The sequence below is a fragment of the Tarenaya hassleriana genome, unplaced genomic scaffold (assembly GCF_000463585.1).
Source record: "Tarenaya hassleriana unplaced genomic scaffold, ASM46358v1 Cleome6, whole genome shotgun sequence".
Taxonomy (NCBI): domain Eukaryota; kingdom Viridiplantae; phylum Streptophyta; class Magnoliopsida; order Brassicales; family Cleomaceae; genus Tarenaya; species Tarenaya hassleriana.
Genome location: NW_010968505.1, coordinates 41,933 through 56,542, shown reverse-complemented (window position 1 = coordinate 56,542; position 14,610 = coordinate 41,933). Strand labels below are relative to the sequence as shown.

Sequence of the window (14,610 nt, the reverse complement as noted above, 5' to 3'; positions counted from 1 at the left end):
TCTTGAGGGGGGTATCAGAATGGAAATATTACAATTCACTTGGTTTTTCTCCTGCTCTGTCATATGCGATTGGTTCTCCTTGGACATTGCTCTGTTTCTCTGCAATTGCTAGTTCGGTATACTTGGTACAAGGTTAAGATTTATTTCTTTTGGTTTATTCTCAGTTGTACAGATGGCGTAATCATATTAGCTAGATTTTGTTAACACGCATTTTCCATTCTGTAGGTTGTTATAGAATCTGTTAGATTTATTCTTCTTCTCTGTATAAATGTACATGTAAGGGTGCAATATTTTTTAATTAATGAGAAAATTTCATTCAGAAAACCTCTCTGGATTTTCTCTGTTTCACAAAATTCACAAGGAGAACCAATCGCATATGATCGAGCAGGAGAAAAACCAAGTGAATTGTAATATTTCCATTCTGATATTAGCTTTGGGCAAAGCTTTAATTTTTCTCGAGATGATGAATTATTTGGTGTAGAAGGAGTTGAGCAATTTGGTATTTTCTTTAGAATTATTTTTCTATTTTTGGCTTTGGGTTTTGCGGAGATTTTATAAATCGTTCCGACAATTGGTAGTAAAGACGATAATAATTGTATTGCTTTTAATCATTTTATTATTATTCTTAGTTTGTAAACGTGGCTTATAAGTAGTAGTGTAGGTGGCATTCTATAAATTTTTAATTACTATTTAGACTATATATGTGTCAAAGATATATTAGTGTTACTAATATATTAATATATGGTAAGCGCGGATGATTCATTCCCCTTACTTTCTCTTTCTTATCGTAATTATTGTATTATATATGTTTTATATATTAACGTTATATCTATATGTTATGGGAGAAAATTAGAACATTCAATTATTGGATCTATATATATATATGAACGTGACTGATTCATTTTTTTATTATCTTGATTTTTTTATTTCTAATATTGATTACACTTTTAAAATTATTTTAATGTTTATTTGAAATTTTTAGATTGTTGTCCTCGATCTTTTAGATCTCGGTCAAAATATCTCGGTCTTTTTTCATATTCTTAGGGATGGGTTATCACAGTAACGTAGTCATATGTATTCGTAACGTAGTCAAACATAAGTCTAAAAAATTTGTTTTATCCGGTAATAAAACAAAATTAGTCAACTTTTTATTCCACATGTTTTTATGGGTCCCTCTTATAAAAATATTATATTTAACTTTTTTATTTTATTACTATCAATTACTTTAACGTTTTTCGACTAGATTACGAAAATTTTCAAAAAACAAATACGATTCATTATATTAGCCAAAAAAGTTTGAAATAGTTCATAACCTAATTTTAGATTTACCAAATCTAAAAAATCATTAATAAAATTGTACAAAAGATATTACATGATCTTGTTCTCTCTCTTTTCTATCAAGTGTCTCAAATTGTTCACTTGTTTGTTTTCTCTCTCTATTATCCTTCTCAACTCTCACATCAACTTTGTCCACACAGATATTAGATTCAACATGTATACTATTGTTTTCTTCATTCAATCCATCATCATTGATGCGCTCTATATACAACCATCCTCGACGTCCGTTATTTTTGCTAAACATGAACGATATTACTCCCAAGTCATCTAATATGTTTCTCGGTCGGTCTCCATGAACAATCATGGGTATAAAGCTTAATTTCGGTGTTCCTAAATTAATGTTAAACTGTCCACATACAACTTGAATGAGCTTCTCATGTGTGACTTTACTTGCTCTATTATAAATACAATTTGTTTTCCTTTTATTCTCACCACATTTCCATTTAAATAACCCATCATCATTTCTTTTTATCAAATATCATGATAGCGAATAAAAATAGATGTGTAACAATCTTCTACAATATCCATGATTCTGTTAAAAATCGTAGCATATATTTGTTATTAAATATTTCAGAATATTTCGATTGTATTACGATTTTATTTTTACAACCAATATTTCATACTCCACTAGTGGAGTCGCTTATAAATCATTAAAATTCTATAACTATCATCCCTATAGATTGAAATTACATTGTCAGTTTTTCGATAACTCCAGAAAAATCAAATTTCGCTGTAAAAATGCAAGTTTTCATCTTAAAATTTTCAAACCCTAAAACTTTAACAATCTATGAAAAATCAATGGGTTTACCTTTTAATATAACTTATCACTTGATTTCAACTTTAAACTACAACAATACCAAGCAAAAACTCTTTTCCTCTTGTTCGCACAGTAACAATGGTGAACTTGAATAGGGGTTTCAAATGGAGAAAACGATCATAAACCAAAGAGAGAGGGAATACCACTTTTTATTTTAAATCAGTTTATTTTTTAAATTGTTGAAATTGGATTTTTTTTATCTTTTTACACCAAAGATAATTGGGTAATTTTGTATTAAAAGTTATGTATTTTTTGAAAGAAAAAAAATGGATTTGTTTTAGATGTGTATCGAAGGAATACATGTGACATAAAGTGCGTATTTGTGAAATTTTTTTTCAGATAAATATCATTACATTAATTAACCCTTTGCAGAAGCTTGGGCGCTTCGGACACTCAACTTTACCCTCTTCCAAGGGGCAAATTTTCTAAAATGCACTACATATGTCGCATGCTTTTTCAGACGTATACATGCAAATTAGAGACATGAATTTTTAACAGATGGTACACCAATATATTGGCTCTGGAGCGATTTTTGCATCATTTTTTTGTGCATTTGATGGAAAAATCTGTTATTAAGGTATAATAGTTGTAAATTCCAATCAATTTCGTCTATTATCATGCCATTTTTAGTATTATATGCTTTGATATGGGTATAGTGTATGAAATCCGAAAACTGATTTTGGGTGTTTGGAATGATGAATGTTGGTGGTTTTTACAGAAAAATGGATGGTATTGAAGATTTGTATACGTGCGTTTTTGTTCGGTATGGTGGTATTTGAGAAAGAAATGAAGATTGATTGTATGAATGGAAAGGAGATGAAGATAAAACGAAGACTATATTCATTTGTAACAAAGCAAGTGAAGTGACACATGATGAGCTTATGGGAAGTGATTGTGGTCAACTAAATGTTTATTTCAGAAGAACGAAATTAAGCTTCATACCAATAGTAATGGATGGTAATCGACCGGAATATATAGTCGATGATATGGGGGTTAAATCTTTTATGTTTAGCAAAATTAATGGACGATGAGGATGGTTATATGTTGAGTGGAAGGATCTTATGCAAACCTTGAACCTCATACGTGTGTAGGTGAAGTTGAGGTTGAAGTTGATGTTCATGGTGAAAAATAAAGATAGATTATTGATGGTAGGTGTTTAGTTGTTGATTCTATGCTGAGAGCTATTAATGAAAAAGAAAGGGAACAAATTCATGTGGAAGTGACTGATGATTCATATCGGGGTGAGCATGAGACTTTGCATGAGAATATACGACATGAAAATGAAGTGATTGTTACGATTGAGGATATTATGACCGATTAGGTGAAGCAGTGGTTGTTGCGACTAGTGATATTGCAGCCGAAAATACGATTGAGTTTGGTAATGAAATGGTTATTGTGACTGGTGATATTGCAGTTGAAAATACGACTAGGAATGATGGTCAAAGACATGCAAAAGGCAACGAAGGTTTCTCATTCGAAGATAGATTGGGCTTTACCGTGGGTAAAGAGTTTGTGAATAAGGATGAATTAAAAATGAAGGTAATGAAAGCTTCACATGATGCATGCTTTGAATACTACGTATATAAGTCAGAACCACATTTATGGGAAGCAAGATGTCGATTTCGAAGAAAAGTTGTATGTGAAAAGTGCGAGTAGTGGTTAAAATAAAATTTGAGAATTTTATGGTTACCAGGTATGTGAATATTCATACATGTTCACCGATGTTACAACGAGAAGAAAATAAAGGAAAACAAATGAAGTGTAGAGATGGTTGTAGCGTATCTGAAAAGGCATTATGCGGGTCAAGTTAAGCTTTCAAGAGTGAAAAGAATAATGTGTTTGGTAAGAAATAGCCTTCCGAGTTTTATAATAGGCTTCCGAGTTATTTTCATATGTTGAATGAAAACAAATGAAGGTACAATAGCGGATATACAATTGGAAGATGACGGAAAAACTTTTAATTATGCTTTTTTTTTGCTTTGGGTGTTTGTATCAAAGGGGTGTGCAATGCGGAAAGTGATCACCGTAGATGTGATATCTATTAAAACAACATATAAAGGATTCTTGATTGTCGCCACAGCCCAAGACGGTAACCGAAATCTATATCCTCTAGCTTGGGGGATAGTTGATACATAAAATGATGATTAATGGAATTTGTTTATAAGAAAATTGGTAGAAGTGATTCCGGATAGCAATGGCATGGTTGTGATCTCGGATCGACATCAAAGCATATCAAATGTTGTCTGTGATGTATATAAGAGAGTTATACATGCACATTGTGCGTATCACATCTCCCAAAACATCAGGACACTAGTGAACAAAAGAGTATGAGGTAAAAGGAATAAAAATAGAGATAGTGTTGTTGGGATGTTCTATAAATATGTTGAAAGTTACATATAAAAAAAGTTTACAGTTCTGTGAGATGAATTATATGACAGACAAGACTTCATTACGGTGTAAATACTACTATATTATGATTGTTATAAATTTTTGAACAACTTCTGAATGTTTTTATGTACATATTTCCGAAAGTTGTTGAATATTTTAAGAAGAGTGTTGAACCTGTTAAATGAGTAAGATGTTATTTTCCTGGAGAAAGATACACCTTATTGACAACCAATGGTGCAGAGATAATCAATTATGTATTGAAGAAGGCGAGGACGTTATCTTTGCTAGGTTTGATTGACGTGATTGTGGATAAAGTAGTTCATTCGGATGACTTACCTGCCCTTGCTCCTCAAAGTCGGCTCAGAGGCCAGTCCTTCCTCTAAGTCAAATGGGTTAATGTTTTGAGGAAAAAACGTTTTCTTTGCTGTGGAATCAATATGATGAATCTGATTGTACGTTGATTCACATTAGATTTCAATGTTGTCATCTCTATCATCATACATTCTCGAGGCCAAGTGCTTGAAAGGGTGCACATTCTTTTGGGGAGGGAATGTAAGGGTTGACGTCTTGAATGTTGGAGATGAAATGATCGAGATTGTACGAGCTTGTACGTGATTTGCCATGCACGATGCAAAATCTGGAAACTCCATCCGTGTGACATTCTACCTATTCAAGAAAAGGCAACAAAATCATTAATTAAGCAAAATACAATCTCAGCCAATTATGCACCTAACATCTCCACTTACCATTTTGTGTTGCACCCATTATTATCAAATATTCTTTTTTATATTGTAACTTATTTTACCGTTGCACAAAAGACAACACACATATGTATATATTTGGATTTTTAGACTTTGAATAAACATGAACGAACAAGGGACTTAGTCCCCTTATTCTTCTTTATTCTCGTTTATCTTCTTTTTCATTGTTTCTAGTTTTATTTTCTTTTGTTACCAACACTCAGACACATAAAAACCCACATGGTATCAGAGCACTAAGATCTAAGGTGCCAAAAGTTTTTTTTTTCCGCTGCAAACACCAAAGCAAATTCCCTTCCGGTATCCATTGAAACTGCGAAGGAGCCTTCTCGTGTTATTTGAAAATTTTACCCCTTTTAGGCTATTCTTTCAAGCCAAGGAGAGTTCGATTTTTTTTACTCTTTTTTCATCCACCTTATATCATCCCAAAAGGTCATATGAGGTGTACTTGTGATGATTTTGGAGGCCTTGCAGATGAAAAATAAAATAATTGTTCATACATCAAACATGCTAACGGTGTTGTAGAACAATTTTGGTGTACAAAGGAAAAGGTTGATGCATGGAATAATCTCTCCATAGAGGAAGTTCAAGCCATGTATGTGGATGACGAACCATATTTGGAAGAACAAAACGAGGGATAATGGGATGTAGAAGACATCCTAAATCAACTCCCTGTGCAAATCAAAGAAGCGTTGGTGCAAACGGTAAATACACACAAATTTGAGTTAAGTGTCTCTCTTCTTAAGGATTTATTAAACACTGGCGAATTTTTTGAAATGATGCAAAAAACTCAGGTTACAAGCAAAGAAAATCTGTCTCAATGTTTAATAAATGGATGGAAAACTACAAACCGAAGACAAAAACCATGCGAAGGACTAAGACTTGGATGCAATAAACTCAAAAAAAGAAGGAATAAAAATGGATGTGATAGTGAATGACCCCACAGTGGAAGCAATGAACCCTGAAAAAGAGGCATCGCACGCATCCGACATCATTCCTTATCCGAACATAACAAAGAATCCGAGCATCTCATTCACATGGACAAAATACCGAGTTTGTAGTTTCTTTTATTCTCCTGTATCATTTGATTTTTGTGTTCCACGTGATATGCTTGGTGTTTTTAATGTTTATGAACAGAAAATACAACAAATAATCACGAGGTTTCATGGAGTTGCGAAACTCACGAGTGAGGGGGAATGGCATGATACACTCATATGTTTCTCTACCACAAAAATGATACAAACATCGAAAGAACCAAAAGAGATGGTATTACCTATGAGTTATGAACACTCTAGGCTAGGTAAATGTTTTATCAAACTTTTCAAACCTTTTCTTTGTGATCCCGATGAATTTAAGTATGCGTTGAATGATAATCTCATAAATATTAATAGTATGAATGTCCATTATGATAATCAAGAAGAAATGTTTGAAACTCTTTATGATCACTCATATAATGTGTTTTTCGCATCAAAACTCGAATTCAAACATGTTAGAACATTATTTTTACTCTTCTTTGATGAAAAGCATATCATTGCATATTTATGTTCGATTTTGTGGATTAAACGGAATGTTATGGCCTCCCATGTGTACTTTAATCATTCTTTTGAGATTTTACAGCAAATAAATATAAACATGAGATTTTTTAGGAAGTTTGAAATCGAAGAAACTCTACGGATAAAGTTGGAATGCTTGGATACAAAACAACGCAATCACGAAGGCATTTACTCTCCAAGATTAGCTTTTGGTATCTCTCTAGCTAATCTTGAGGGGAATGTTGGAGATGAGATGATCGAGATTGTACCAGCTTGTACGTGACTTGCCATGCACGATGCAAAATCTGGAAACTCCATCCGTGACATTCTACCTATTCAAGAAAAGGCAACAAAATCATCAATTAAGCAAAATACAATCTCAGCGAATTATACACCTAACATCTCCACTTACCATTTTGTGTTGCACCCATTATTATCAAATATTCTTTTTTATATTGTAACTTATTTTACCATTGCACAAAAGATAACACACGTGTATATATTTTGGATTTTTAGATTTTGAATAAACATGAACCAACAAGGGACTTAGTTCCTTTTTTTTTTGTTAAAAAGGGACTTAGTTCCCTTGTTCTTCTTTATTCTCATCCATCTTTTTTTTTTTCATTGTTTCTAGTTTTATTTTCTTTTGTTATCAACACCTAGACACATAAAAACCCACGTCGAAGGTAATAATTGGTACCCGCGTTCTAATTTTAGGTGGACGATCGGGTTTTAGCTTTGACAACGTGCTTGACCCATTTCAGGTTCTACCGGAAACTTGTCTAACATTCTATGGACCCAAGGCTCTGCAGATTCATGCTGTACCAACTGAATAAGCGGAAACTTGCCTAACAATCATCTCCGGCTATTCTCTTTCAGTATCATGTCTCCGTTACTGTCTTTATATCCTGCAGAAAGAAGTGGGTGTTCTACTGACACCCTTCCGGAAAACAAAAAACAGAAGAATGGAAAGGTCTAGAATCTCGACAGCTGCTCGGGCCACACAGAAAGGTGAAACCTTTATCTTCTGTGTTAGCGAAGGTTACGGGATTTAGTTCCCCTGATATTATCTTTCCATAGTCAGTTAGATCTTTTTGATATTGTTTCCTATTTTTCCTAGGTTTAGCAAATTGGTCCAAGTTGTATATATGCATACGTTCGGCAATGTTAATCGACAGCTTTCTTTTGGCCATCTCTCTCTCTATTTGTTATGGTATCAGAGCCCGAAAATCTGATATTTTTCCGTTAGCCCGCCATGTCGATCTATCCCGACGGCCCCTCCAAGTCTACTCCTCCGACCCCGACCGACCCAGCCATGTCTTCCACAACGAGGACGGTTTTGCCGGATGTTTCACGGAGAACGATTTCTCCGTTCGATTTGAGTCCCAGTGATAATCCGGGATTGATTCTCTCGCAGCCGTTGTTACGCGGCCATAACTATGAGGAGTGGTCCATTAACATTCGGCATGCCTTGAAATCGAGGAAGAAATTTGGTTTTGTCAGTGGTGCAATACCACAACCGGATTCTTCTTCGTCGGACTTTGAAGATTGGAAAACGAACAATTCACTCACCGTGTCTTGGATTAAGAACACGCTCGAGCCAAGCCTGCGTTCGGACGTGATTCATCGTGAATTTGCGAAGGATTTGTGGGATTATCTTAAACGGAGGTTCGGGATGACTAGTGCCCCGCGACTGCTCCGTCTTAGGAGTGATCTCGCAAATTGTCGACAGCAAGGGTTATCGGTCGAATCATATTTTGGTAAGCTCACCAAATTGTGGGACGACTTGGCTTCCCTTCGGGCGGTTAAAGTGTGCAAGTGCGGAGGTTGTTCCTGCAATGTCACGGCCGAACTCGAGAAGCAACATCAAGAGGATCGGTTGTACGAGTTTTTACTTGGCCTTGATGAAGCAAAATTTGCCACGGTTCGATCGAACCTATTGTCTCGTCTTCCTCTACCGACTGTCGAGGAAGCTTACCTCGTTGTGGTTCAAGACGAAGCTTCTAAAGATTCCCTGTCTCGGTCCAATAATACTCCTAACGTGTCGGCCTTCACAGTTAATGCAACAGCTAAGCCTCGCGCCTCCTCTGCCGTAAAAGACAAGTCCGTCATCTGTACACACTGCGGGCGATCAGGTCATGCGGCTGATTCGTGTTTCCAGCTGCTAGGCTACCCGGAGTGGTGGGGAGATCGCCCACGAAATCGAGCTGGTCGCGGTTCGGGATCTTCGGGTGGTGCTCGCGGTCCCGGTGTTGGTCGGTCTAATGCGACTCGTACTGTGTCACAACCTGCTGCGTCTTCGTCTTCTGTTGCTGTTGTCGACTCGGACAGACCTCCTTCGGCCGACCTTAGTGATGATCAGTGGAAGACCCTGATTTCTCTCCTTGCCGGGAAGATGGGGGCAACCGAGACTTCGTCGGGTACGTCTTCCTCTGTTCATTGGATTCTTGATACAGGAGCATCTCATCACATGACGGGATGTTTGGATTTGTTGGACCATATCTCCCCGATGTCGCCTTTTCACATTACTCTTCCGGATGGCAGACACTCGACGGCGACTTGGTCCGGGAATGTTCGGTTATCATCTGCCCTACATCTCTCGGATGTGTTTTTTGTTGATGGCTTGCATGTCAACCTTATCTCGATCTCACAGTTGCTCGCCGATTGCAGTTGTATTGTTCAGTTTACTAATAAACTGTGCTACATTCAGGACCGGGCTTCGAAGACACTGATTGGAGCGGGTGAATTGCGTGAAGATCTCTATTTCTTCCGAGGGGTTGAGTTTGCGGCGGCTGTTCGAACTTCTGACTCGTGCTCATATGACGTTTGGCATCGGCGTTTGGGTCATCCTTCCTCGAAAGTCTTAGAGCAGATTTCTGTTCTTGGTATTTCTGGTTCTGTTGATTGTTCGGATGTGTTTTGTGACATTTGTTTTCGAGCTAAACAGACTCGTGATTCTTTTTCGTTAAGTTCGAATAAAACGACTGGTATTTTTCAGCTGATTCACTGTGATCTGTGGGGTCCGTATCGTACTCCGTCCTTTTGCGGAGCGAGATTTTTTCTCACAATCGTTGATGATTTTTCTCGAGGAGTGTGGTTGTTCTTGTTGACGGATAAGGCTCAAGTATCCCGACATCTTCTTGATTTTATATCTATGGTTGAATGACAGTTCTCGACACAAGTTCGAACGGTTCGATCTGATAATGGTACCGAGTTTGTTTGTCTCCATGATGAATTTCGTTCGCGAGGAATCATTCACGAAACCTCGTGTGTGAATACACCGCAACAAAACGGTCGGGTTGAGCGAAAACATCGACACATTCTCAATGTCTCTCGTGCGTTGATGTTTCAAGCTCATTTTCCGATCGAATTTTGGGGCAATTGTGTACTGGCCGCAGGATTTTTGATTAATCGAACACCCTCCTCTGTTTTGAAGGGTCGTACCCCGTTCGAAATGCTATACGGACGACCACCGGACTACTCGTTCTTGCGTGCTATAGGCTGTTTGTGTTACGCTCGTAATAATGATCATAAAGGCGATAAATTTGCTTCCCGTAGCATCCGGTGCGTATTTGTTGGTTACCCCTACGGCAAGAAAGGTTGGCGTTTGTATGACCTTGACAATAAACGGTTCTTGGTTTCTCGGGATGTCAGCTTTTGTGAATTGCAATTCCCGTTCTCTGTTTCGGTTGCTACTCCACCGCCGTCTCCTGCCGACCCTGGTTCCGAGCCGGCTCCCTTTCTACTCGTCGACGATGAGCGTGATTTTGTTTCACCTGCATCGTCCCATCTGTCGAATGATTCTCCGTCCGAACCGATGGCTGACACTGAGTCAGCACTTCGGGTTGCACAGCCAGACGATAGGGGGCTTCTCTGTCGCCGGTTTCATCTGCGTTACCTCTCTTGGACGACGATCTTGGACGAGGCAAGAGGCAAAAGTTTCCTTCTACTCGGCTGAAGGATCATGTTACCAACACTGTGTCCGTTAAGCGCTCTTCTCCTGTCTCCGATGATCGTCCCACTTCTGGCAGTCCTTATCCCCTTGCTCATGTCCTCGGCTGTGACCGGTTCCCCACTTCTCATCGCGTTTTTCTGGCATCGATCTCCGCTGATGTCGAGCCCCGTTCTTATCAAGCCGCACTTCGAGATCCACGTTGGTATTCATGTGAGCCAAACGAAAGTATGCACTTGATATTTTATCAGAGGTCGGTCTGCTCGGATGTAAGCCCACATTTTTCCCGTTGGATCAGAATCATCGACTTGCCCTCTCAGATAGTCCTTTGCTCATAGATCCGGCTAGGTATCGTCGATTAGTTGGTCGACTCATCTATCTTACCGTCACACGACCAGAGCTCTCGTACAGTGTTCACATTTTATCGCAGTTCATGTAGATACCCCGTCAAGATCATTGGAATGCCACGGTCCATGTGGTTCGATACTTGAAATCAAACCCAGGTATGTTGGTTTAGTGCTCTATGATGTACTGATTATGAGCTTTGTTCAGATACATTCGATGTATTGATACTTTCTATATGTTTTTTTATGAGAGTATCTTGTTCATTACATGTTCCTGCATGCTAGATCTGTTATGAAATCCATGTATCATTATGAATGATACTAAACTCCCTAGTCTTGTGTCATTATGGGAATAACGACATAATAAGACTAGTATGATCTGTGATTGATGATCACATAGATGATCATAGATATTGGATACGATCAAATCATAGGTATTCGTTGCAGAACGAAATACTGGACTGACCCGCATGAGATTGTCACATGGACTAGCGTCATGACTTGAATCTCATACGACGATTCCATGATTGAATCCTAAGACCTGAGATATCTACAGAATCCAACATGAGGAGTTGCGTGCTTTGATTACGTCAAACGTCCTGCGTAACAGGAGGACTATAAAGGCGTGTATCAGGTACGAAACGAATCATGTACTAGATTGTAGATAGTCAAGACGGGATTTGTACCTCTCGTAAAAGAGAGAGATATCGCTGGACCCCTCGTGTGAGCAAGACTGTAGAAATGTGTGGCCGCACTATAGACGAACGTCGTCTATTTCAGACAGTCGAACTCAGTGAACGAGAAAGCAGTCGAATCAGATAAGGTGGCTTGTCCATGCCTTATGTTCGACATATGATATCGCGATACAAAAGGATCATCAGTCGGAATCATCACTGGCTTTCGTATGATCACAAACAAACTCTATTCGAGATAGGTAGTCATAGTGTCTTGCTAGAGACCGCCTATGACTTGTATACCCGAAATAGAGATTTCGGGTTATACTGCTATATCGAATGAGCCTACAGAGTCACACACGCAGGGAAGGACGAATACACGAGAGAAAACGACGGAAAACCGAGGCGGAAGGGTCCAGACCGGACGGACCGAAAGGTTCGGAACGGACGGTCCAGACCCTACGGTCCAGACGTGTGGTCCGTCCGTTCTGGAGACTGGAACGGACGTTCCACATTAGCACGCAGACCGTCCGTTCTACGTGGTGGAACGGACGGTCCACGTTTAGGCAGACCGTCCGTCCTACATGCTGGAACGGACGGTCCAAGTGCTTTTCTGGACCGTCCGTTCCGGGTTCCGGTTTTCTGAAAATTAAACCGAAATTAGGGTTAAATCACTATATAAGATAGAGATTAAAACCCTAATGTAGAGAGACTTTTAGCAGCCGACTTTTGGTGTTCTTGGAGAGTTTTTGGTGAGATCCAAAAGACTCAACAAGTTCTAAGTCTCGTTTTCTCAAAGTGCACATATCGAATAGAGATTCGAGTCCTAGCAGACAAGTTCCAATCGTTGGAATCCATCCCGAGGTGTGGATACGTGTAGAGGGCGAGGTAATCTTCCTGCCTTTCGTGATCAGAACGATTCATCGATAGAGACAGGCCCCGGATCGATTGAGGTAAGCGTTCTAACGTTTCTACGATTCATTAGAAGCATGGTTCTAGGGTTTATTAAATTTTTGTTTTACATCCGCTGCGCAAACCCTAGAATCGATCTCTTAGGAATAGGATTCGCTCATGAGCTTCTGATAAGGTATCCGCCAAGTCTGATAAATGCATATTTGTGGGTTACCCTAAGGAAACTAAAGGGTACTGGTTCTACAACCCATCTGAGAACAAAGTGTTTGTTGCTCGGAATGGATCTTTCTTGGAGAGAGAGTTCGTCTCCAAGAGAGTTAGTGGGAGTAGAATAGATCTCGAAGAAGTTCGAGAACCACAAATAGTCGAGGAACCGAGTGAACAGGGCGAATCAGTTCAACCTGTGTCACAAGTTGTTGAGACAGCACCTCCTAGTGAACCTCGGAGATTTGGTAGAATTCGCCAAGAGCCTACAAGATATGGTTTTCTTGTGACTGGAAACGACGAACTCATGTTGTTGGAACATGACGAGCCTACGTCGTATTCAGAGGCTGTGGCGAGTTCCGCTTCCGAGAAATGGCACCAGGCCATGGAGTCTGAGATGCAGTCCATGTACGACAACAAAGTATGGACTTTGGTCGACTCATTCGATGGTATTAAAACCATTGGATGCAAGTGGGTTTTCAAGAAGAAAACCGACATGGATGGCATCGTGCATACCTATAAGGCACGACTCGTCGCGAAAGGGTTTCGGCAGATTCATGGTATAGACTATGATGAAACCTTTTCACCAGTTGTGATGCTTAAATCCATTCGGATTCTGCTGGCCATAGCTGCGTATTATGACTACGAGATATGGCAGATGGAGGTCAAGACCGCATTCCTTAACGGGAATTTGCTCGAGGATGTGTACATGACACAACCCGAGGGTTTTGTTGATCCTAAGAGTCCGAGGAAGGTGTGCAAGCTTCAGAGATCCATTTATGGACTGAAGCAGGCTTCGAGGAGCTGGAATCTTCGATTTGACGAGGCAGTCAAAACGTTTGGCTTCCTGCAAAACGAAGATGAGCCATGCGTTTACAAGAAGGTCAGTGGGAGCGCAGTGGTCTTCCTTGTACTTTATGTGGATGATATATTGCTCATCGGAAATGACATTCCTACCTTGCAAGGAGTAAAATCCTGGCTAGGATCGGTCTTTTCGATGAAGGACTTAGGAGAAGCCGCCTATATTCTAGGAATCAAGATCTATTAAGATAGATCGAGAAGGCTTCTTGGTCTAAGTCAGAGTACATACATTGACAAGGTCTTGAATCGGTTCAAGATGCAAGACTCCAAGAGGGGTGCCTTGCCAATGGGACATGACGTAGCTCTTAGCAAGACTCAGTGTCCAAAGACACAGGATGAGCAAAAGCGCATGAGTAGGATTCCATATGCCTCGGCAATTGGATCCATCATGTACGCCATGTTATGTACTCGTCCGGATGTATCATATGCATTGAGTATGACTAGTAGATATCAGTCTACACCAGGTGAGGCTCACTGGATTGCGGTCAAGAACATCCTTAAGTACTTGAAAAGGACTAAGGATTTGTTCTTGGTGTATGGCGGATTAGAAGACGAGCTCGCTATAAAGGGTTATACCGATGCTAGTTTCCAAACCGACAGAGATGACTTCAGATCGCAGTCAGGTTACGTTTTCTGTCTAAACGGTGGGGCTATTAGTTGGAAGAGTTCCAAACAACCAAAGAGTGCGTCCAAACACGTTTAGAGTGTGTCCAAACACTTTTGGAGTGCATCCAGACATGTTTTGAATGCATTGAAACATTTTTAGAGTGCGTCAAAACATATTTAGAGTGCGTCGAAGCATGTTTAGAGTGCAACAAAAGATGTTTAGA

The 14,610-nt window shown here is 39.3% G+C and overlaps 2 protein-coding genes across 2 annotated transcripts in view; both read left to right on the top strand.

Moving 5' to 3' along the window:
* The first annotated feature begins 8,103 nt into the window (after positions 1–8,103).
* LOC104798893 lies at positions 8,104–9,629 on the top strand. The gene is made up of 2 exons (XM_010521113.1): positions 8,104–9,253; positions 9,544–9,629. The coding sequence occupies exons 1-2, from the start codon at positions 8,149–8,151 to the stop codon at positions 9,576–9,578; spliced, it is 1,140 nt and encodes a 379-aa protein (XP_010519415.1). The 5' UTR covers positions 8,104–8,148; the 3' UTR covers positions 9,579–9,629.
* Positions 9,630–11,022: 1,393 nt separating this feature from the next.
* LOC104798891 overlaps positions 11,023–14,610 on the top strand; it is an 18,282-nt gene continuing 14,694 nt past the window's right edge. The window contains exon 1 of the mRNA XM_010521109.2: positions 11,023–11,288. The gene's annotated coding sequence lies outside the window, so the exon portion shown is untranslated. The remainder of the gene's footprint in view (positions 11,289–14,610) is intronic.